General features: G+C 44.0%; 1 protein-coding gene across 2 annotated transcripts in view; it reads left to right on the forward strand.

Moving 5' to 3' along the window:
- The first annotated feature begins 900 nt into the window (after positions 1-900).
- Positions 901-25127, forward strand: part of REEP5 (receptor accessory protein 5) — a 49251-nt gene continuing 25024 nt past the window's right edge. For both annotated transcript variants that reach the window (XM_060418717.1, XM_015096696.3), the window contains exons 1-2: positions 901-1083; positions 2131-2224. In XM_060418717.1, coding sequence (XP_060274700.1) covers positions 966-1083; positions 2131-2224 — 212 coding nt within the window. In that variant the 5' untranslated portion in view covers positions 901-965. The remainder of the gene's footprint in view (positions 1084-2130; positions 2225-25127) is intronic.

Here is a 25127-nt window from a genome sequence, read left to right on the forward strand (position 1 = left end):
TAGGTGGATGAAGAGCAGGAGCTGGACCTTCTGAAGGAAGGAAAACGAAGTCCTTCCTACCCTAATAAGACTTGGAGCTATTTTCTCCAGAGTAATCTTGCTTCTAGGCAAGAACGGGGCTTCCCTGATGGCTCAGGAGTTTAATCCTCGAGTCAGGAAGATCCCTTGGAGTAGGAAATCACAACTCACTCCGGTATTCTTGCCTGGGAAATTCCTGTGGACAGAGGAGCCTGGCGGGCTACAGTCCATAGGGTCGCAAAGAGTCGGACACGACTGAGCGACTAGGCAACCACAAGGCAAGCAAACGTTACTACCTCTGAGGCTAGAAACATTTCCGTGGTATAGGAGATCAAGCGAATGCCAAGCCCCCCATGAAATGGTTTAAGTTGTGCAGTGCTTTTCTTGGAAATGGTGTCCCCAGAGTAGGATGTCTTGTTTCAAGGGTCTTTTCAAAAAGGCTGTTACTTGTAAAGTAAGAAAAGCTATGCCGAGTACCGGCCATGAAAGCAAAAGCAAGTCTGCAGTCAAACGGTTCTTGGGGGATGGTCGTGCATTTCCATTTTTAAGTGGAAAATGTGTTCGTGGATATAACACAGCAGTGTAGGTCCATCAAACCAGTCCCCCTACTTTGTAGGTGGCAGCAACACGGCCGCCTGCCTCCGCGTTCCTTCTGTCCTTCTGTCCAGTCCGATTTCTGCACGGGGCTCACTCAGTTCGCAGAGGTGGGGGCGGAGGGCCGGCCGCGGGGCGGGGAGCCGCGGGCGCCGGGCCGCCGCCCAGGGCGTGGCGCCGGGCGCGGCGCCCGGCGGCGAGAGGGGCGGGCGGGGCGGAGCCGGGCTGCGGCGGGGCTGCGCAGAGCCGCCCGGGACGCGTCAGTCGCCCGCCCCGCCGCCCCGGCGCAGTCACCCCGCTCTGCAGCCGCCGGCACCAGGAGCTGCGCCGAGCGGAGCGCGACGGCCCCCGCCATGTCCGCAGCCATGAGGCAGAGGTTCGACCAGTTCCTTCACCAGAAGAACTGCATGACTGACCTCCTGGCCAAGATCGAGGCCAAGACCGGCGTGAGCCGGAGCGTCATCGCGCTCGGTGAGTGCAGGGCCGGCGCCCGCGGGGTCCCGCTCCGCCCGGCCCGGGGCAGCTGTCTCATCCGCGGCCGCGCAGGCCCGCGGGGGCCGCGGGGTCGGTGACAGATGCGGGCGAGCGGCGGGCACCTTCGGGGGCGGGACTGGCTGCCCGGACAGGCCGCAGCCGGCTGGTGAAGGGGCGCCCGCGGCGCCGGGCGCGGGGATCGCCGGCGCTGACGTGTCTGCCCCGCGGCCGGACGCCAGGCGCAGCGGCGGGGCGCAGGGCTGGCGCGGGGCTGGCGCGGGGCGCGGGGCGCGGGGCGCGGGGCTGGCGCGGGGCGCGGGGCTGGCGCGGGGCGCGGGGCTGGCGCAGGGCTGGCGCGGGGCTGGCGCGGGGCGCAGGGCTGGCGCGGGGCTGGCGCGGGGCTGGCGCGGGGCGCAGCGGCGGGGCGCGGGGCTGGCGCGGGGCTGGCGCGGGGCTGGCGCGGGGCTGGCGCGGGGCTGGCGCGGGGCTGGCGCGGGGCGCGGGGCTGGCGCGGGGCGCAGGGCTGGCGCGGGGCTGGCGCGGGGCTGGCGCGGGGCGGGGCGCGGGGCTGGCGCGGGGCGCAGCGGCGGGGCGCGGGGCTGGCGCGGGGCGCGGGGCTGGCGCGGGGCGGGGCGCAGGGCTGGCGCGGGGCGCGGGGCTGGCGCGGGGCTGGCGCGGGGCGGCGCAGTGCCCGCGGCGGAGCGCCGGGTGCCTCCAGGCTCGGGGCCCGGGAGGGGTGTCCCCGCGGGAGCGGAGGGGCTGCGGGCCGGCCAGGGACTCCCGACTTCTCTGGACCCTCGGGAAAGGAAAGCAACGGCTCCTCCAGCTGGCGTGCCCCTCGAGGGGAGGATGGTGGAAGGAAGGGCACGAATAGGGGGCCTGCCGAGTATCCTCAGACCCGAGGCAAAGCCCTGCGAAGGCGCTGGCCCTGCCGTGGCGCGGTTTGTTTTCCTCCATCGCCTCGAACGAGCCCAGCCGTACGCTGTGGGCGGGGGCTGCGGCTGCAGTGTGCCGCCCGACCCACTTCTGTCCTCGTGTCTCCAGGTGTCATCGGCCTGCTGGCTTTGTACCTGGTGTTCGGTTATGGAGCCTCTCTCCTCTGCAACCTGATAGGATTTGGTTACCCAGCCTACGTCTCGTAAGTGACTCCCCCAGCAAATGTCCCTTCCTCCCCTTCCCCCATCCAAAGTGGTCCCAGTTACATCACATCCCCATTTTCCTGGGAGAGTGGTCAAAGGACCAGAGAAGAGTAACTCACCGCTTAAGGTTACACATTTTAGAGGCTTAACTTGACGTCTGATCTGATGACTAGCCAAAATGTATGTTTCATCAGCTTATAGTAGCAGGGTGTGTGCCTTCTAACAGCTCCAGAAATGAAAGGTATAACAAAGTGGACCTTTACTTTTGGGGAGATCTCACCGGGTACAGAGAGTGGATTATTGTTGTATTAGTTGCTAAGTCATGTCTGGTTCTTTGCAACCCCATGGACTGTAGCCCACCAGGCTCCTCCTCCATGGGATTCTCCAGGCAAGAATACTGGAGTGGGTTGCCGTTTCCTTCTCCAGGGGATCTTCCCCTACCAGCGATGGAACCCACCTCTCCTTCATTGGCAGGCAAATTCTTTACCATTGAGCCTCCAGGGAAACTCGGAGAGAGAGTAGATTCCTTCTGCCTAATAATTATTTAAATGTTCATTGCACCTTATATTTATGTACACTAGTAAAACCCCATCAGTTAGAGCTTCCTTAATTCAGATTTACTCTACAGTGTGTTTAATTTAAAAATATTGTCCAATTTCATTTTTCCCCATTCATTGAAATAGGAATTATTCTTCCCCTTAAATGAATTTTGTTTTACTCTACAGCTGTTCCTGAGAACTCTGATGGGTTTTACTTTCATTGAGTTGGTCTCTACAACTTTCCTCAACCATAAGGATAAAAATAAAGGAAAAAACTTTCAGCTGGAAGACTAAGACACCAATAACACATGATTACACCTTTGTCTATCATAGACCTGGCTAGAATTTAATATGTGACTAGAAAGTGGAAATGTGTTTTAGGAAAATGTTAGTTCTGACTTGAACAGTGAAATCAAAATTACCTAAGTAGTAGTTACTGAATTAGTCAGGTACAGACACTTAGTGGCTCCAGAAAATCTAGCTACAGATAGGCTACTACTTGGTGTGAATTTGGAGATCCTCCCCAGCATTGAAGGAAATGGCAACCCACTCAAGTGTTCTTGCCTGGAGAATCCCGTGGACAGAGGAGCCTGGTGGGCTGCCGTCTGTGGGGTTGCACAGAGTCAGACACAACTGAAATGACTTAGCAGCAGCAGCAGCAGCACCCCCACCATTATCTGCTAAAGTACCACACATATTGTTTGTGTATGCCAAACGGTGAAGACCGACTAGAAAAACTGGATTGACTTTCAGATCAATGAAAAAGTTATCTCCTGTGCATGCTCAGTTGAGTCCTGCTCTTTGTGGCCCCATGGACTGTAGCCCGCCAGCCTCCTCTATCCATGGAATTTTTCCAGGCAAGGGTACTGGAAAGGCTTGCCATTTCTTCCTCCGGGGTATCTTCCTGACTTAGGGACCAACCCTCATCTCTGGGGAACCCTTTTGTAAGGTTTATAAAAGCTGCTTGAGTTGTTTTAAACTAGCAGAGACTATGGCTCTTTAAAAATACCACAGAGCTTAAAAAATGTTGTCTCCACATCAGTGCCGTTTGATGTATGATCTGTGAGGACCATAACCTAGTCTGTTGGTGAGATGAGATCATTGGTATAGGCTTTAGAAAAGTAAAGATCTGTTTCTCGATAGGGTGTGTAGGCCTGTGTATGTGGAAGTGGATGTGACTAAAGGCAGAGCTTGGACAAGCTTTTCCTTGGCCTACTGGATTAATTCTAGCCATTTTTAAAGTCATATTTTAAAGTAATTTCAAGTGACTCAATTTCAGTTTTATCATTTGTTTAAAGTCATTTTTTTATTCATTTTCTACATAGTCCATTGAGAATTATTGGCTCTTTTTATTTAGAAGAAGCTAAATGTTCCTGTTTATTGCTAGGAATTCTTTGAAATGGTAGACATGATCATATTTCTGAGGTAAGTGGGCTTTATATATTTTAGAATTTCTCTATTCATCAAGTAGACACACTATTTTCTTTTCTAAGTACTCTGAGGCAAAGTGACATTTGTAGTACATTTTAATAGGAATGATGAGTATTAGAAATCTAATAAAGGGGTTTTAATGACTTAAATAAAAATTCAGGGAAGAATTGATGAGTACCTACATCTATTACTATTTATTCATAGGATGTTTCCTTTTGGTAGACCCAACTCTTACTTTTAAAATGAACATTGTTGTTCAGTCACTAAATCAGTATATCTCACAGAATTTGCTCGAAGTCATGCTCATTGAGTTGGTGACGCCATCCAACCATTTCATCCTCTGTCACCCCCTTCTCTTCCTGCCTTCAATCTTTCCTGGCTCTAGGGTCTTTTCCAATGAGTCAGCTCTTTGCCTCAGGTGGCCAAAGTATTGGAGCTTCAGCATCAGTCCTTCCAGTGAATATTCAGGGTTGATTTCCTTTAGGATTGACTGATTTGAACTTGCTGTCTAAGGGACTCTCATATTTAAAATGAATACAGGATTGTGTTCATTAAGTGAAGGTTGGTCTCTGTGGGTGCTTAGATTTTTCCCTAAAACAATGCTTTTCAGCCTTGACTGCCCACTGGAAGTATCTCAGGAGCCTTGAAAATTACTGATTCCCAGCCCCTGCCCCTGAAGATTATGATGTAATTACTCTCAGATGCAACCTGGGTTTTGGAATTATTAAAGGAGTCTCATTTTTAAAGGTCATGCTGAGAAGCCCCAGTATAAAGCAGCAGCGTAGCTTGTGCTTATTATACTTGAAGAGGGGGATTGAAGGGGTGGAAGAATGGCCTGCAGACCCTGGGGAGGGTCTAGAGGCCCACCTGGCCTCTGCTTTGTGAAAGAGATTCAAGGAGACCTGGGATTGTATGCACAGTAAAGCACACAGACCCCCAGTTAGGAAACATTTCAGGCAGTCACTGTTCCATTAGCCTAATCAAGTCTATTCATTGCTTAAGCAATGTGACGGTATAACTGTCAGAAAGAAAGTCCTTGAAAATGGTGTGATGAGTAGCACCTCAATCAGCGTTACTTAAGATGTGATCTGCCATCACTCTAATTGTTTTTGTCTGTTGGAATTCTTGCCAGCCAGAGTGTAGTTTGTTTTTTTTTTTTTTTAAATACAGGCTCATCTAGTAATATTAAGCAAACACCAAATGCTACCCATGCACCATGGCAGCATCTCAGATACACAGTGACTAAGGCGAACATGCTCCCTATCTGTGCTCGGAGAGACTACAGAGTAAACTGCAATAAATAGTAAAATAGTGACCGTGTCCTCCACAGAGCACCCGCAGGGAGCTGGGGGAGCGGTTAACAGGAGGGGCCCCCTGGAGATTACTCATCTGAGCTGCTATTGGAGTTAAGACTTGATGGATGGGAAGGTGCCAGCGGAGAGCAGAACCTGGAGGAGGAAGCAATGTGCGCCAGGCCCTGGAGGCACTGGTGCACTAGGAGCTCTGAGAGCGAAGAGGGGCGGAGGAGGGCCAGGCACGGCTACTGGCTGACACGTCCAGTGTGCAGCTTATTTCGGGTAGTTGTGGGGAACTTGCATGTTTTCTGACTGCCTTGGATGGGTTCAAGATAAGAGGTGACGTGAAGATTTACATTCTCAAGGTCTTTCTGGCTGCTGTGATCTCTGGAAGGAATTGGTGATCCCGCCAAACTATTGCTAACCCCTTCCTTTCTCACCTTACCGTGTTCACTCCTGCCGCTTCATCTCCTTGGGCCATCAGATTGTGCTATTTAATGGTCCCTGTTGGGTGGCCAACGATGGTCAAGCTTGGTTGACCAAGAGGCTGCAGGGTACAGAAATAAAATTTGGCAAACTTATCTGTCTTCTCAGCTTTTCTCATGACTCACTACCTTGGGAAATCTGTGGGTGGGGCTGAGGTGCCCCTGGCTTCCTGCCAGGTCTTGGCGGTGTATTGGAGCCAAAGACAGCTAGAGGCCTGGCCAGCCCTCCAGGCAGCAGAACCAGCTTGTTATCAGGAGGCCCCTTCCTACTGGTTACTCTTATTTTCTGTGGAGATAATTTCCCTTTGAGAGCAGGAGCTTTATCCTCTTCCTCTATGTTTCCAGACTTTTTGGCCACCCTATATAGGCAGTTTGAAGTGTCATCCAGCCTTCTCATTATCAAGAGCTGTTGACAGAAGGACTTCAATCTCCCTACTTCCTTCTATTACTGATAAGAGAAAGCAGACTACTGGATAGTCATAGGAAACTTTATTACCACAGTGGACCTGCCCCTCCCCCATTTTTTGCTGAGATAGAAGTCTCACGCAACCCTTTTAAAGTATACAAATTTAGTGGTTAGTATATTTATAAAGTTTTGCAACCATTGCAACTACCTATTTCTAGGATGGGTTCATCACCCCAAAAGGAAGCCCTCTACCTCTTAGCAGTCATCCCTCCTTTCTTCTACACTCCAGTCCTCAGCAATCACCAGCCTGCTTTCTGTCTGTATGGATTTGCCTGTTCTGGACATTTCATACAAACCAAATCATATCTTATGTAGCTGTTTGTTTGTTTCTGGGGTGGCCCTGCATTTATTAACAAGTCTTTCTGAGAGACCTCTCAGGAGTGTATACTATGCTGAAGCATCAAAGTTGGAGCTGAGACCCAAGATAACCTCCTCCCAGTAGTCCTGGAATGTGGTGGCTGTTCTTGACTCTGCTTTTTTATTCAAGTGGAATAGGAGGGAAAGCCTAATGGCTTTGTTTTCTGTTTTTGTCTTTGTCCTGAAGATAAGGGAAAGGAGGAAGGCTTGCTTTCTGTACAACCCAGCAAACTTTTTGCTTGAAATTCTATTAAAACATCTATTACTTTTCCTCTTTTTTATTTAATATTTTTGTTAAGGATCAGGTGGCCACCTTCCTGGGACTATCAGAGTTGGGCCTTAGTGATCAAATGGGTAGTCTGATCATCAACACTTTTCAAAAGATCCCGGGAAAGAGAGAGTTTAGAAGGTTCTCCAAGGTCACACAGAGGCTAGGCTTGGTCTGGAGCCCTCAGTTAAGTGCATAGGAATGTGAAAGCACATTCAGGCATATTTTAGCACCATGCTTGAGAGGATAATAGATGCTCTGAGTCCAGCATTTTAATGTCTATATTTAATCTGATGTTTGGCAACATTTTTCAAATCTCATACCCACTCTGGTGATGTGTCATTTTACCTTCTGTGTGTCCTCACCAGCCCGATTGAAGCTTTTGTCATCAGTACAAGGAGTGTTACTGCTTTTAGCTCTTTGTGGGGCTGTTGAATAACTGTGTGACACTTAATTTAATAAACACTTAAATATCTCTGTTTAAGTGCTTTACAAATATAGCTCATTTAATCCTCATGACAGCCCTGTGATATAGGTATTACAATCATTCCTGTTTTACAGATGAGGAAACAGAGAAACAGAAGTAATTTGATTATGGTCTCACAACAGTGGATGATTAAACTGATATTTTAGCCTAGGGAGTCTGGCCGCAGAGTCCATATTTTAAACTTCTGTTATATTGCTTCCCATATGGCCCTTTAAGTGTCCCACAGATGCCAGAACTTTCCATAGGGATGAAAATTAATTGTTGATATAACTTTTTCTTTATCCATTTGACACTGTCAATGCAAATACATCAACTTCATGTAGTATGTTTCTCAAGGTACTGCCATTCCAAATCGTATCTGCACACAGTAATTTGCAGTGTTTATACCTGTTGATTAGAATATATTACTAACAAGTTCTTTCTCTTGTCCGATGTGATGTAGCATTGATTTATGATGGCAGTACTATACATCGTTATATGCAGAGACCTCTATTTTAACTGTGCACACCCAGATGGCACACTGCATCGGGTCTTCTGAGCAAATGCAGCTTGCCTTCAGTTCTTTGTCAGGAGGCAGCACATCTCAGGGAGGGGAGATGTTTGGGGATGATCTGTATGAAGTCTTATCCTTCTCCATCAGAGGGCAGACAAACTGAAAACCACAGTCACAGAAAACTAACCAATCTAATCACATTGACCACAGCCTTGTCTAACTCAGTGAAACTATGAGCCATGCTGTATAGGGCCACCCAAGATGGATGGGTCATGGTGGAGAGTTCTGACAGAATATGGTCCACTGGAGAAGGGAATGGCAAACCACTTCAGTATTCTTGCCTCGAGAACCCCAGGAACAGTATGAAAAGGCAAAAAGGCAAAAAGATGAACTCCCCAGGTCAGTTGGTACCCAATATACTACTGGAGATAAGAGGAGAAATAACTTCAGAAATAATGGAGAGATGGAGCCAAAGCAAAAACAACACCCAGTTGTGGATGTGACTGGTGATAAAAGCAAGGTCCGATGCTGTAAAGAGCAGTATTGCATAGGAACCTGGAATGTTAGGTCCATGAATCAAGGCAAATTGGAAGTGATCAAACAGGAGATGGCAAGAGTGAACTTTAACATTTTAGCAATCAGAGAACTAAAATGGACTGGAATGGGTGAATTTAACTCAGATGACCATGATATCTACTACTGTGGGCAAGAATCCCTTAGAAGAAATGTCATAGTCAACAAAAGAGTCCAAAATGCAGTACTTGGGTACAGTCTCAAAAACAAAGGCATGATCTCTGTTCATTTCCATGGCAAACCATTCAATATCACGGTAATCCAAATCTATGCCCCAACCAGTAATGCTGAAGAAGCTGAAGTTGAACGGTTCTTTGAAGACCTACAAGACTTTCTAGAATTAACACCCCAAAAAACTGTCCATTTCACTATAAGGGGCTGGAATGTAAAAGTAGGAAGTCAAGAAACACCCAGAGGAACAGGAAAATTTGGCCTTGGAGTACAGAATGAAGCAGGGCGAAGGCTAATAGAGTTTTGCCAAGAGAACACACTGATCATTGCAAACACCCTCTTGCAGCAACACAAGAGAAGGCTCTATGCATGGACATCACCAGATGGTCAATACCAAAATTAGACTGATTATATTCTTTGCATCCAAAGATGGAGAAGCTCTATACTGTCAGCAAAAACAAGACTGGGAGCTGACTGTGGCTCAAATCATGAACTCCTTATTACCAAATTCAGACTTAAATTGAAGAAAGTAGGGAAAACCACTAGATCATTCAAGTATGACCTAAATCAAATCCCTAACAGTTATACAGTGGAAGTGAGAAATGGATTTAAGGAACTAGATCTGATAGACAGTGTGCCTGATGAACTGTGGCCTAATGTTTGTGACATTGTACAGGAGACAGGGATCAAGACTATACCCAAGAAAATAGAAATGCAAAAAAGCAAAATAGCTGTCTGAGGAGGCTTACAAATAGCTGTGAAAAGAAGAGAAACGAAAAGCAAAGGAGAAAAGGAAAGATGTACCCATTTGAATGCAGAGTTCCAAAGAATACCAAGGAGAGATAAGAAAGCCTTCCTCAGCTATCAGTGCAAAGAAATAGAGGAAAACAATGACTGAGAAAGACTAGAGATGTCTTCAAGAAAATTAGAGATACCAAGGGAAAATTTCATGCAAAGATGGGCTCAATAAAGGACAGAAATGGTATGGAACTAACAGAGGCAGAAGATATTAAGAAGAGGTGGCAAGAACACACAGAAGAACTGTACAAAAAAGATATTCACGACCCAGATAATCATGTGATCACTCACCTAGAGCCAGACATCCTGGAATGTGAAGTCAAGTGGGCCTTAGGAAGCATCACTACGAACAAAGCTAGTGGAGGTGATGGAATTCCAGTTGAGCTATTTCAAATCCTAAAAGATGATGCTGTGAAAGTGTTGCACTCAATATGCCAGCAAATTTGGAAAACTCAGCAGTAGCCACAGGACTGGAAAATGTCAGTTTTCATTTCCTTCCCTAAGAAAGGCAATACCAAAGAATGCTCAAACTACCGCACAATTGCACTCATCTCACATGCTAGTAAAGTAATGCTCAAAATTGTCCAAGTGAGTCTTCAATAGTATGTAAACCATGAACTTCCAGATGTTCAAGTGGATTTAGAAAAGGCAGAGGAACCAGAGACCAAATTGCCAACATCTGTGGGATCATCAAAAAAGCAAGAGAGTTCCAGAAAACATCTATTTCTGCTTTATTGACTATACCAAAGCCTTTGACTGTGTGGATCACAATAAACTCTGGAAAATTCTGAAAGAGGTGGGAATACCAGACCACCTGACCTGCCTCTTGAGAAATCTATATGCCGGTCAGGAAGCAACAGTTAGAACTGGACATGGAACACCAGACTGGTTCCAAATAGGAAAAGGAGTACATCAAGGCTGTATATTGTCACCCTGCTTATTTAACTTATATGCAGAGTACATCATGAGAAATGCTGGGCTGGAAGAAACACAAGCTGGAATCAAGATTGCTGGGAGAAACATCAATAACCTCAGATATGCAGATGACACCACCCTTATGGCAGAAAGTGAAGAAGAACTAAAGAACCTCTTGATGAATATGAAAGAGGAGAGTGAAAAAGTTGGCTTAAAGCTCAACATTCAGAAAACGAAGATCATGGCATCCGGTCCCATCACTTCATGGGAAATAGATGGGGAAACAGTGGAAACAGTGACAGACTTTATTTTTTTGGGCTCCAAAATCACTGCAGATGGTGATTGCAGCCATGAAATTAAAATACGCTTACTCCTTGGGAGAAAAATTATGACCAATCTAGACAGCATATTAAAAAGCAAAGACATATCTTTGCCAACAAAGTTCTGTCTAGTCGAAGGTATGGTTTTTCCCGTTGTCGTGTAGGGATGTGAGAGTTGGACTATAAAGAAAGCTGAGCACCAAAGAATTGATGGTTTTGTTCTGTGGTGTTGGAGAAGACTCTTGCGAGTCCCTTGGACTGCAAGAAGATCCAACCAGTCCATCCTAAAGGAGAGCAGTCCTGAATATTCATTGGAAGGACTGATGCTGAAGCTAAAACTCCAATCCTTTGGCCACCTCATGTGAAGAGCTGACTCATTTGAACAGACCCTGATGCTGGGAAAGATTGAAGGTGAGAGGAGAAGGGGACAACAGAGGATGAGATGGTTGGATGGCATCACTGACTCAATGGACATGAGTTTGAGTAAACTCTGGGTGTTGCTGATGCACAGGGAGGCCTGGCGTGCTGCAGTCCATGGGGTCGCAAAGAGTTGGACAGAACTGAGGGACTGAACTGAACCAAACTGTATGAAGTCAGATTGGAAAAGGGGATGGTGAAGGGGAATACAGTCAGAATAACTACCAGCGTTGTACTATAATCAATCACAAGTGAAAGCTAGAGTATCTTTGCAGACAGTACACAGCAGATAACATGAGGAAAGGTAGGCTAAAAAGGGTTGAAGTCTAGTTAGTTACAGTCTGCAGTGGCAGACTCCTGAACAGACGTCCTGAACAGACTCCTGAACAGACTCCTCCCAGAGGGGGGTTTAGGAAGGTCGCCGTGGTGTGACTGACAGTTCTGAATCACTCTTTGTCTCACGAGAGCAAGTCTTCTGAACCAGAGCTAGGCTTCCCTAATGGTGCTGGAGGATGTGTATTTGTGGTTTTCTCATAGACTTATTAGTAAGGGATGTGTTTGTTTTCCTGTGTTTTTTATAGAACTTCCCTTTACATTCACGAGCACTTGGGAGCAGATGTATTTTCCACTCAGCTGCTCTGTCCCCATTACACCTGCTTTTCTCTCTGCAACTGTGTGCTCCTCGTTAGGAGAGCTGCAGGGCAGGGCGGCACATGCCCGCACTTTCCTTCCCTGGCCTACGGGGTGCTTGGACCAGAAATACAACTGACAGTCTGTAAATGTGGCCTTAAGCACCACTGAGGTCGTAAAGTTTACGTTTGTCGGCCGTTTGCTGGTTGTTTTCACTTTGTATTATGGTTAGTATGACTGAGCTATTTTAAGATGAAGGAGTTACGGAGAAAACTGTAACACTAATAAATTATCCTATAGCCACCTGTGACTCTTTTATAGATAATTACAGCCAGTATTTTGGTTATGTTTTTGTTTTTTTCCTTTTGCCTGTGTCGTAGAGAAGAAAAGGTTTTGAGGAGCAAATAAGATGAATGATTTGAATGAATTGTTCATAATGTAGTTTCTGGGCTCTGAAGCAGTTGTGGAGGGAGACTTCATTCCAGACTCTGTTCTGGAGTGTTCCCTGTGAACTTTAATGAACTGTTTTTTTGTTCTCTTCATGGAGGCCCTGGAGATAAGATCTGTTTGTTCTTCCGAGCTGCCTTCCTCTTCCCCCTGTCCCAGAGCTTTCTGTTTCTAGGACTTTGAATGAGGACTCCATTTTTCAAGTTAATATCCTTGAATAGTATTTAAAACAAGTATAGGGACTTTTCTAATGGTCCAGAGGCTAAGACTCCACACTCCCAATTCGGGGGGCCCAGATGCATTTCCTAGACAGGGAGGTAGATGCCACAGTCCATGACTAAAAGACCCTGCATGCTGTAACTAAAGACTGAAGCTCCCCTGTGCCACACTAAGAGCCAGGACAGCCAAATAGATAAAAAAATATTAAAAAATAAAATTAAACAAATATAAATATTTATGGGACACTTTACGATATTTAATGCCTATCAATAATATTACCAAGTAATCAATTTTGAGAATAAATCAGTAAAGCAGAAGTTTAAAAATAGTTTCAAAAATTGCTAATGAAATTACTTTTCTAGCAGTTGAAATATAAGCAGGGGCTGCAGAAACCTATGTTGACTTCATACTAACACTCTCTGGTTCCTGGGAGTGGAGCTGTCATCTGCCCCCTCACAAGGCCACTATATATATCCTACAACTTCTGCTGGTGGGGCCAGGTGACCTAGTGAAGGGATCACTTACATGGCGGTGGTAACTCTAGATTGTTCTGTACATCTTGATGTGGCCCTCTTTCATCGGGAAAGGTCAGTTCAGGTTGTTCCTGCAGAGCTTGTAAGGGTGCGTGAGTGTAAGTCAAATTTTCCAGCACATACCTGACGTAGACGTTATATTTACAGAGCCATCAGTTTCATCGGCAGAGGGCTGTCCCAGTAGAATTTGCATCTGCTGGTGTTTTCTGTTCGTTTATTGAAGTATAGTTGGTTTACATCGCCACGTTAGTTTCTAGTGTACAGAAGGTGATTCAGTTTTACATATATATATTTTTTTCCATTATGGATTATTACAAAATACTGAATATAATTCCCTGTGCCATATAGTAGGACCTGGTTGTTTGCATCTGCTATTCTTTTAATATTGCCTAGTGAACAGTCTAATGCTTTCTGTTTTGAATTATAAAATGTTAGCTAGAAGAGGTCTTAGAGATCAAGCTGCTGGAACTATAGCTACCTTTAACATATTTGGAAACTAAGGTGACAAAATCAAGTTTTACGACTTAGTTCACAAATCTGCTGAGGCAAATTCAGGTGTCGGGAAAGGGTGTCTGACTCCCCTGGCCTGCCCACTGCCAATATTCCTTATGCTTTATATTCAACCATTACTGACGCTTCCATTTTGCATTAAAAAAATAGCAAACAATTGGTAGATATGATCACCATAATTAAACACCAAAATATTTGACCACTAAAAGACTGCTTTTGGCTTTTTTGTATTTCAACTTCCATTAGAGTTGTTTTATAGAGTCATGTTAATATACATTTGCCTGCAAATTTAGCTTATATTAAGCATTTCAGTAAGTCGGTCATTTTGTGCTATAGGGGAACACTATTAAAAATTAAAGGAGCATGGCATATTTTTTCATTGTTCTTGTATAGTCATCTTAGGAGACAGTTTCTACATATTTACGAAGCAGGTTTGCTGTAGTGATTGTGTCCTCCTTTTGCGTAGGGAGGAGGGTTGGGTATGATGGAAACAGTGAAGAAGCAAACTGTTCCTTTACTTCTTTACTTGCTTAGTTTTTTCTCTTTGTTCATCTCTTTCTCTGTTGGTGTTCTCTCTTATTTTGAAAGTACACCTACTCTGCAGCAGAAAACAAGTACTTTTCTGAGTGTCTATAGTTTCTGATCTTTATTTCCATGAAGAAAAATCTCTTCTTTCAGTTCAGTTCAGTTGCTCAGTCGTGTCTGACTCTGTTTCCCCATCTGTTTCCCATGAAGTGATGGGACCAGAGGCCATGATCTTTGTTTTCAGAAGCACTCCTATGCATAGTGGTCACAGTGTGTGTCTGCTGTATCGAAGGGATTCTTAACGTTCTGGGCCATAGTCTTCATATTCATGCTTCAAATAATGTACCGTAAACTCTGGAATATTTGTTTTTAAATGTAACTTAACCACATTTGAAACAGAACAAAGCAAATGGACCAGAAGTAGACTCCTTTCTGTTCCTTACCAACAGCACATCTCAAAGCTTTTTATTTTTATAAGCCTTTTTTATGAATTTTTTTTTGATGTCCTGTCAGTCTGGAAATATAATCAACTTATTAAAATTAAAATCCTGTTGATGAGTACAACTGGTTTCAGTAGTAAAGCCAGTGCTCTGAAGACATTCAGTAGTAATACTTCATTTTACATCATTTGGCTGCTGCTGCAGCAGTGTCTTCAGAGCACTGGCTTTACTACTGAAACCAGTTTAATATTAATGCTTAATTTTGCATCACTTGGCTGGTTTGAACTATAGTGACTAAGTTACATGTGAACCACATAGAGTCTGGGCAGTGTGTACCCAAGTTTCTTTCGTGTGAGTGATCAGAAGCATATATAATGCACCTAATAATTACTAGTTGAATTAACCCTTGGGCAAGTAGATTAACTTTTATAATATTCAGTTTTCTCTATGTAAAAGGAGGGGATAATTTAAGTTAAACACTAACAGAATCAACATTTTAGGAACTGCTTAAATAAGGGTGGTTACTTTTAATTAACCACCCTTATGGCAGAAAAGTGAAGAGGAACTAAAAGCCTCATGATGAAAGTGAAAGAGGAGAGTGAAAAAGTTGGCTTAAAGCTCAACATTCAGAAAATGAAGATCATGGCATCTGGTCCCATCACTCCATGGGAAATAGGTGGGGAAACAGTGGAAACAGTGTCAGACTTTATTTTTTTGGGCTCCAAAATCACTGCAGATGGTGATTGCAGCCATGAAATTAAAAGATGCTTACTCCTTGGAAGAAAAGTTATGACCAACCTAGACAGCATATTGAAAAGCAGAGATAGTACTTTGCCAACAAAGGTCCATCTAGTCAAGGCTATAGTTTTTCCAGTGGTCACGTATAGATGTGAGAGTTGGACTGTGAAGAAAGCTGAGAGCCGAAGAATTGATGCTTTTGAACTGTGGTGTTGGAGAGTCCCTTGGACTGCAAGGAGATCCAACCAGTCCATTTTAAAGGAGATCAGTCCTCGGTGTTCATTGGAAGGACTGATGCTGAGCCTGAAACTCCAATACTTTGGCCCCATCATGTGAAGAGTTGACTGATTAGAAAAGACCCTGATGCTGGGAGGGATTGGGGGCAGGAGGAGAAGGGGACAACAGAGGATGAGATGGTTGGATGGCATCACTGACTCAATGGACATGAGTTTGAGTAAACTCCAGGAGTTGGTGATGGACAGGGAGGCCTGGTGTGCTGCAATTCATGGGGTCGCAAAGAGTTGGACACGACTGAGCGACTGAACTGAACTGAACTGAACTTTTAATTAACATACGGGGGAAAACTGACTTAATCATAGTCATGGTTCTCTTACTCATGTTATTGAACTTAAATGATTAAGGAAAAACCTCTTAAGTAGTATTTTACCTTATTTTTTCTACTTATTGTTTTTTGTTTCTTGTCTTATTTTTTCCTGTACTTAGATATCAGCAGCTTAAGACATCATTGTTTAAGGAGCAATAAGGTACAATAAAGTTTTGTTTTTCCAAGTTATAAATATGTGTTATGGCTAGTGGTTTTCTTCTGTTTTGGTACAGTAGTATACTTGTTCCTAAGCACTGGGCATAATTTTTACTAACAGTTTTAAAATATTCAATCTATTTTTTACTTTGTTTTGCTTCCATTGACGTTTCTAGTTTGTCTTAACTCATTCATTGGACCTTTCCCCAAGCACACCTGTGCTGCTTACTTAAGAATGGAACTATCATTTGACTGTTTTTGATTTTCGGTCCTGCAGCGTCACTGTTTTGGCCCCAGAGCTCAGTACAGTGTCATGCATGGTCCGTGCTCCATGTACGCTTGCATTTGAACAGGTCTGTCACGGATACTCACGGTGGATTACCTAGACAGGGCCTCTCTGGCCATTTTACCACCAAGAATTGAGTGGAGAAAAGTAATGCTGGTTTGGTTTGGTTTGGTTTGTACTGATGGTAAAGAATCTTATGTGTTTTTTCATTGCCTTTTTATCTTAAGAAAAATTACAACAAAGAAGATTAAGCCAGATTGTCTTATTCCCTCTTAGAAGTTACCTTTAAAATAGCTCATTTGAAATATAGGGCATAGGAATAAATAATTGCAAAATGGCTTAACTAGCTTTATTTGTCATCTGTATTGTCATCTATAATATTTATTTGTCATCTGTATTATGCTTCCCCTTCATTGTAGACATAGGCGTATATAATACTAAATATAATGTGCACACAGCTTATACTCCATACTGTCGTAGAAAATGGACATTTTTAACTTAATGACCTGAATGTATTGAAATACTCATTAACCAGGAATAAACTTTGAGTCTGAAAAAGTTATTATAGTGTAAACAATGCTTAACTTGCAGGGGCTACCTGGATAGCTCAAACAGTGAAGAATCTGCCTGCCATGTGGGAGACCTGGGTTCGATCCCTGGGTTGGGAAGATCCCCTGGAGAAGGGCATGGCAACCCATTGCAGTATTCTTGCCTGGAGAATTCCATGGACAGAGGAGCCTGGTGGGCTACAGTCCATGCGATCTCAGAGAGTTGGGCACAACTGAGTGACTTTCAATTTCACATCAACTGTCTTTAGCTTACATGATTTCTTTCTAATGAAGTACTTAGGGAATTTACAGTTTACTCATGTCTATGGGTCACAGAACACTTAGATTTTCTGAATGCTGACTCTTAATTTGGAGGGAGAAAATGCTGATAGACCGTATCTACTTGAACTTTGGTTTTTTCTACATCTGTTCAGTGCTGTACTTCGGCTGGTTTTGGTTCATGATCTTACTTTTAGGAAGCAGCAGCAAAGAAACAGATGATTCGACACGGTGGAGGCAGCCAGTTCAGTCACTGGGGCTGGGTAGTCCGGGTGAGGGCTGGGCAGTGATTCCATCTCTGCCAGTGCCAGTTCAATACCACTGTCAAGACTTGTGGCCAGTCTCCGTGTAGACCTGAAAAATGTTTTAAGCAGTGTCCAGGTTTATTACATTGACCTGCAAATAGGATTTTTGGATTTCACCCAACCCTTTACTTTCTGTAGCATTTTGGATTAGGAGAGTGAAGTACAATTAAAATCCATGAGTAATTCTCTAATCTCCTCTTTCCTGTATTAACAATGCTATTAATCCTTTAAGCTCTGCTTAGCCAGAAGGACTGGAGTGTTCCTATTGCTTTCTTTTCTTTTTAATCCTTTGCCTCCTATGATAAGAATAAATTATCACCATATTATAATTACTACCTAATAGAGTAATATTTCTGAGTGCTTACCCTGTTTAAATGCTTAATATGTATTAACTAAGTTAATCTTCATAGCAACACAATGAGGTTTATCATCCCTACTTGACAGATGAGCTCACTAGGGCCCAGAAAAACTCCCCCAAGTTCATGTACCTAGTAAGTGGTAACACCAGGATACAAAGCTATAAGCCAAGGATAGTAAAATAATGTAAAGACAGATGAGCATTGGGAAGAAATGAAGGGGAAAGCCTGGCTATTTCATAATTCAGTGTAATTAATCATCTTTTGCTAGTTTGCTTTGTATAGTAGGAAATTCACTTCAGTTTAGTTTGGTTGCACAGTTGTGTCCGACTCTTTGCCCTCCCATGGACAGCAGCACGCCAGGCCTCCCTGTGCATCACTAACTCCTAGAGTTTATTCAAACTCATGTCCATTGAGTTGGTGATCCCATCCAACCATCCCATCTTCTGTCGTCCCCTTCTCCTCCCGCCTTCAGTCTTTCCCAGCATCAGGGTATTTTCCAATGAGTCAATTCTATGCATCAGTGGCCAAAGTATTGGAGTTTCAGCTTCAGCATCAGTCCTTCCAATGAATATTCAGGACTGATTTCCTTTAGGATGGACTGGTTGGATCTCCTTGCAGTCCAAGGGACTCTCAAGAGTCTTCAACACCATAGTTCAAAAGCATCAATTCTTTCGTGCTCAACTTTCTTTATAGTCCAATTCTCACATCCATACATGACCACTGGAAAAACCATAGCTTTGACTAGATGGACCTTTGTTGGCAAAGTAATGTCTTTGCTTTTTAATATGCTGTCTAGGTTGGTCATAACTTTTCTTCCAAGAAGCAAGCGTCTTTTAATTTCATGGCTGGAATCACCATCTGCAATGATTTTGGAGCCCCCAAAAATAAAGTTTTTCACAGTTTCCGTTGTTTCCTCACCTATTTCCCATGAAGTGATGGGACCAGATGCCATGATCTTCATTTTCTGAATGTTGAGCTTTAAGCCAACTATTTCACTCTTCTCTTTCACTTTCATCAAGAGGCTCTTTAGCTCTTCTTCGCTTTCTACCATAAGGGTGGTGTCATCTCCATATCTGAGGTTACTGATATTTCTCCCAGCAATCTTGATTCCAGCTTGTGCTTCTTCCAGTCCAGTGTTTCTCATGATGTACTCTGCATATAAGTTAAATAAGCAGGGTGACAGTATACAGCCTTGACCTACTCCTTTTCCTATTTGGAACCAGTCTGTTGTCCCATGTTCAGTCCTAACTATTGTTTCCTGACCTGCATATAGGTTTCTCAAGAGGCAGGTCAGGTGGTCTGGTATTCCCATCTCTTTCAGAATTTTCCACAGTTTGTTGTGACCCACACAGTTGAAGGCTTTGGCATAGTCAGTAAAGCAGAAATAGATGTTTTCTAGAACTCTCTTGCTTTTTTGATGATGCCACGGATGTTGGCAATTTGATCTCTGATTCCTCTGCCTTTTCTAAATCCAGCTTGAACATCTGGAATTTCATGGTTAACTTACTGCTGAAGCCTGTGTTGGAGAATTTTGAGCATTATTTTACTAGTGTGTGAGATGAGTGCAATTGTGCGGTAGTTTGAGCATTCTTTGGCATTGCCTTTCTTAGGGATTGGAATGAAAAGGGACCTTTTCAGTCCTGTGGCCACTGCTGAGTTTTCCAAATTTGCTGGCATACTGAATGCAGCACTTTCACAGCATCATCTTTTAGGATTTGAAATAGCTCAACTGGAATTCCATCACCTCCACTAGCTTTGTTCATAGTGATGCTTCCTAAGGCCCACTTGACTTCACATTCCAGGATGTCTGGCTCTAGGTGAGTGATCACACCATCATGGTTATCTGGGTCATGAAGATCTTTAGTGTATAATTCTTCTGTGTGTTCTTGCCACCTCTCCTTAATATCTTCTGCTTTTGTTAGGTCCATACCATTTGTGTCCTTTATTGAGCCCATCTTTGCATGAAATGTTCCCTTGGTATCTCTAATTTTCTTGACGAGATCTCTAGTCTTTCCCATTCTATTATTTTCCTCTATTTTTTTGCACTGATCACTGAGGTAGGCTTTCTTATTTCTCTGTGCTATTCTTTGGTGTTCTGCATTCAAATGGGTATATCTTTCCTTTTCTCCTTTGCCTCTTGCTTCTCTTCTTTTCACAGCTATTTGTAAGACCTCCTCAGACAACCATTTTGCCATTTAGCTTTTTTTTTTCTAGGAAATTAGAATGAGGAGGAAATTCAGTTCAGTTCAGTTCAGTTCAGTTCAGTTGCTCAGTCGTGTCGACTCTTTGCGACCCCATGAATTGCAGCACGCCAGGTGTCTCTGTCCATCACCAACTCCCAGAGTTCACTCAAACTCACTTCCATTGAGTCAGTGATGCCATCCAGCCATCTCATCCTCTGTCTCCCCCTTTTCCTCCTGCCCCCAATCCCTCCCAGCATTAGAGTCTTTTCCAATGAGTCAACTCTTCTCACGAGGTGGCCAAAGTACTGGAGTTTCAGCCTCAGCATCGTTCCTTCCAAAGAACACCCAGGACTGATCTCCTTTAGAATGGTCTGGTTGGATCTCCTGGCAGTCCAAGGGACTCTTCAAGGGTCTTCTCCAACACCACAGTTCAAAAGCATCAATTCTTCAGTGCTCAGCTTTCTTCACAGTCCAACTCTCACGTCCATACATGACCACAGGAAAAACCATAGCCTTGACTAGATGGACCTTTGTTGGCAAAGTAATGTCTCTGCTTTTGAATATGCTATCTATGTTGGTCATGAGGAGGAAATTAGAATGAGTCAATTCATATGATGGGCGGTGTGACTTTCTTTTCTCCCTCTGTGTCATTCTATGTATTGTGAAAAAAAGTGTCCTTTTGCTCAGTTGTGTCCGCTCTTTTGTGACCCCATGGGCTGTAGCCCACCAGACTCCTCTGTCCATGGAATTCTCCAGGGAAGAATACTGGAGTGGGTAGTCATTCCCTTCTCCAGTGGATCTTCCTGATCCACTGATCTTCCTGATCTTCCTAAAAGCCTGTGTCTCCTTCAGGAAGGCAGATTCTTAACTGTCTGAGCCATCTGTGTGGAGTGAAGTACTTTAAATGCCCTAAAACACAATAGATTGTGTCCGATCATTGTTAGGGAAGTTTGTTTGTTAGAAAATCATGAGCAATTTTTTCAAGAGAGAAATTAAATGAATGTGTCTGCTGTTCACTTCAGTGTTTTCACAAGGCCCTAAAGAGACCTCGTCTCATAGGAGACCGCAGTTATATATAGTCTGGTGCCCTGTGTTTTTCCCCCCAAATAGAAATATTTGTCCTCACTTTTGTTATTAAAAATAGTACATGCCGTATATGTATAACTGATGCTCTTTGCTATACACCTGAAACTAACATTGTAAGTCAGTTATAGAAAAATTTTTTAAAAGATGCTAGTATATTCTCACAAATATAGAGAATAAACTCGTTGTTACCAGTGAGGAGAGGGGAGGGGGTAGGGGCAATATAGGGCTAGGCGATTAAGAGGTATAACTGTTAAGCATAAAATAAGCTACAAGAATATATTGTACAATGCCAAATATAGCTAATATTTTATAATAGCTATAAATGGAATATAACCTTTCAAAATTGTGATTATACTGTACACCTGTAACTTATATAATATTGTACACCAGTTGTGCTTCAATTTAAAAAAGATAGTACATGCTCATTGGAAGATCTTAAAAAACCAAAATTCTACGATCCCAATACTGAGGATTAACTGTATTCAACTTGAAAAAGGTATTTCTAAATGCCATTCTTGGTCTATAAACACAGATAGTTTTCTTTTTTCTTTTAAATACAAAATTAGTAATCTCTTTTTGACACTCAGCCCTGTATCTTAGATATCTGTCCCTGTTAAGGAATATCCTTTTAAAGGCTTCAGAAATATTTCACTGTATGGATATACCCAAATTTATTTAAACAGTCCATCCTGCCCTTAAAAAATTGTATAAACACACGGTTCTATAATTTCTTCTGCTATAATCTTTGAGTTGAAAGTCATTTAAATATCACTCTTTCCTCTCTGAAGTTCATTTTATTTTGTGTCTGTAAAATGTAGAACTTGAACTAGAACTTTAAGACATCTTCCAATACAACAGTCTACAATTTCTAACTCTGCTCAGTGAATTTTTAGGCCTGCTTGCCAACCATCTTCCACACTGCAGGCCCGTCTCCTGCTCACCCAGGCCTTGCTTCCTTTTGCTGCCTGCGTGAGGGAGGTGGATCTATGCCCCTGACCCGTGCCCCTGGAGCAGGAGGCCCAGCACCGAGTTTAGGTGGCCGTGGCCGTGGGCAGGACTGTGCTGCCCCGGGAGTAGTGCTGAGCCCACGCTTGCTGCTGGCTCTGCCGTTTGAGGTGACGTGGCCTGGAGAGAGCGGGGCCTAGGGCTCTGAGAGCACAGGGGAACTGTCGCCAGCCACTGGGGCGACAGTCCCCGAGTCCCTTTAGGATCGAGCTTTTCTCCTCTCCTGGCTTCTCATTCGTTGCTGCAAAGGGGTCACCTACCCTCTGGCCATAGCTTTTTGGAACTGATTCCGTCATTTTGCTTTTCTGTCTTAGAAATGATATGACCAGGTGGTACTGGAACTGGATCTTGGAGCTCGTGGTTCTGAAACTTAGCTGTGTGTTCGAATCACCTGCTTACGTTTCTAAAAGCACGTACTTGGGCCTGTTGGAGAGCTTGAGCCACTAGGTCTGAAGGACCTGCTGTATATAGTTTTTATATATTTATACACTATAAAAATATAGTGTATACGTTGTTTAACTGTTCCTGAGGTGACTGTGGATCATCATCTAAGTCTGAGAACCGGTGGACTAGGGCACCAGCTTGGAACACCAACTTGAACATCCCGTCCACTTCTAATGGTCCTCCACCTCAAGGAAGCAGGATGAATGGCCCTTCAGGAATCTGGATGTTGAGACCAGGACCTTTCCCCCTGTTAGTCTGCTCTGTGCCCAAGTTGACCTCTCCAAGCCTTGATTTTCTCCAATAGAGGACTCTTGTCCCTTCCAAAAGTCAGATTATGAACTTTTCTGTATCTGTATGAATGAAACTAACATTTACTGACTGCCCACTTAGTACCAGACACTTTGCTACAAGTGCTGTGCAAGCGGGTAGTGAGTAGTTCTCCCAACTAGGAAAACAACTTGGGATAAAGAGACAGACACAGGCTTTGTGGGAGCATACCTCTGGGTCCCCTGCCGATGTGGATTTTCTTCCCTAAGCCTCAGTTTCTTTCTCTCAAAAATGAGAATAACATTACCTGTTACATAGGCTATTCTGAAGGTTAAGTTAAATAATTATTAAGTTCCTATCCTTCCCATTTTTTATCTTTGCCCCTTTAGCTGAAGACCAAAAACTACAAATGGCCTAAGGATAGAGTTGCATCTTAGGATTTCTTGAATCCTGTATGTTGCCTGGAAGGTTGATAAATCTTCATTCTGATACAAGTTAAAATACTGTTTGCTGCTAAGTCACTTCAGTCGTGTCCGACTCTGTGCAACCCCATAGACGGAAGCCCACCAGGCTCCACCATCCCCTGGGATTCTCCAGGCAAGAACGCTGGAGTGGGTTGCCATTTCCTTCTCCAATGCATGAAAGTGAAAAGTGAGAGTGAAGTCACTCAGTTGTGTCTGACTCTTCGCGAACCCATGGATTGCAGCCTACCAGGCTCCTCCGTCCATGGGATTTTCCAAGAGTACTGTTTAGCAAATGTAAATAAAAGGCAGCAGAGTGGTCAAAGATGCAAAGGGCCCAATTCCAAAGGCTTCTCCATATCAACAGGCAACTCTCAGATAATAGCAGAGGATCCAAGTGTGTGTGTCCTCAGTCACACCCGACTCTTTGTGACCCCACGGACTGTAGCCCGCCAAGCTGCCCTGTCCGTGAACTTTTCCAGGTAAAAGTACTGGAATGGGTTGCCATGTCCTACTCCAGGGAATCCGCCCAAGGATCCAACTTGCATCTCTCGCATCTCCTATGTTGGCAGGAGGGTTCTTTACCACTGTACCTGGGAAGCCCGAGAGTCCAAGAGTTCAACTCAGTTCTAACACTGTCTACCCAGAGACAGAATCAAATTACAAAGCTAAAAGGCTCAGTCCAACAAGACCTCCTCACATTTGAAGCACCTGTAACAAGCCTCGGTTGTTAGTCTGTGCTTCTGACCAACTGGCTGTCAACTAGAGGTTCCTGCATCCCCTCTTTAGGTTTAATTAGAATGACTCACAGAACTCACTAGATGACCAATCTATTATAAAAGGATTAGAGGAAGCAAATCAATAGCCAGACGAAGAGATACATAGGACACTGTTTATTTTTCAGTTTCTTAATCTGTGGACTAACATTTTAAAAATAATTATAGTCTTTCCAAGGCTTTAGCAAAAGCAAAAATAAACAAGTGGGACCTAATCAAACTTATAAGCTTTTGCACAGCAAAGGAAAACATAACCAAAATGAAAAGATAGCCTACAGAATAGGAGAAAAGATTTGCAAACAACGTGACTGATAAGGAATTAATTTCCAAAATATACAAACAGCCCATAAAACTCAGTAACAAAAAACCCAAATAACCCAATCAAAAAATTGGCAGAAGACCTAAACAGACATTTCTCCAAAAAAGACATACAGTTGGCCAAAAGGCACATGAAAGGATGCTCAACATGCTAATATTAGAGAAATGCAAATCAAAACTACAATGAGGTACCAGCTCACTCTGGTCAGAAAGGCCATCATTAAAAAGTCTAGAGGGCTTCCCTGGCAGTCCAGTAGTTAGGAATCTGTTTGCTATGCAAGGGACACTGGTCTGATTCCTAGTCCGGGAAGATCCCACATACCGCAGAGCAGCTAAGCCCACACGCCACAACTACTGAGCCTGCGCTCTAGATCCCGTGAGCTGCAGCGGCTGAGCCCATGCACTGCAACTGCTGAGGCCTAGAGCCTGCTCTGCAGCAAGAGAAACCGCTGCAGTGAGAAGCCTGTGCGCCACAATAAAGAGTAGACCCTGCTGGCGGCAGCGAGAGAAGGCCCAGGTGAAGCAAGGAAGACCCACCACAGCCCAAATAAATAAGTAAATCAGCGTACAAATCTGATAAAAGAAAAAGTCCTACCATGTTGTTGGGAATGGAAATTAGTGCAGCCACTGTCTAAAACAGTACGGAGATTCCTTAAAAAACTAAAAATAGAGTTGCCATGTGATCCAGTAACCCCACTTTTAGGCATTTATCTAGATAAAACCCTAACTGGAAAAGATATTTGTCCAATATTTTTAGCAGCATTATTT

This window comes from Ovis aries, chromosome 7 (assembly GCF_016772045.2).
Source record: "Ovis aries strain OAR_USU_Benz2616 breed Rambouillet chromosome 7, ARS-UI_Ramb_v3.0, whole genome shotgun sequence".
Taxonomy (NCBI): domain Eukaryota; kingdom Metazoa; phylum Chordata; class Mammalia; order Artiodactyla; family Bovidae; genus Ovis; species Ovis aries.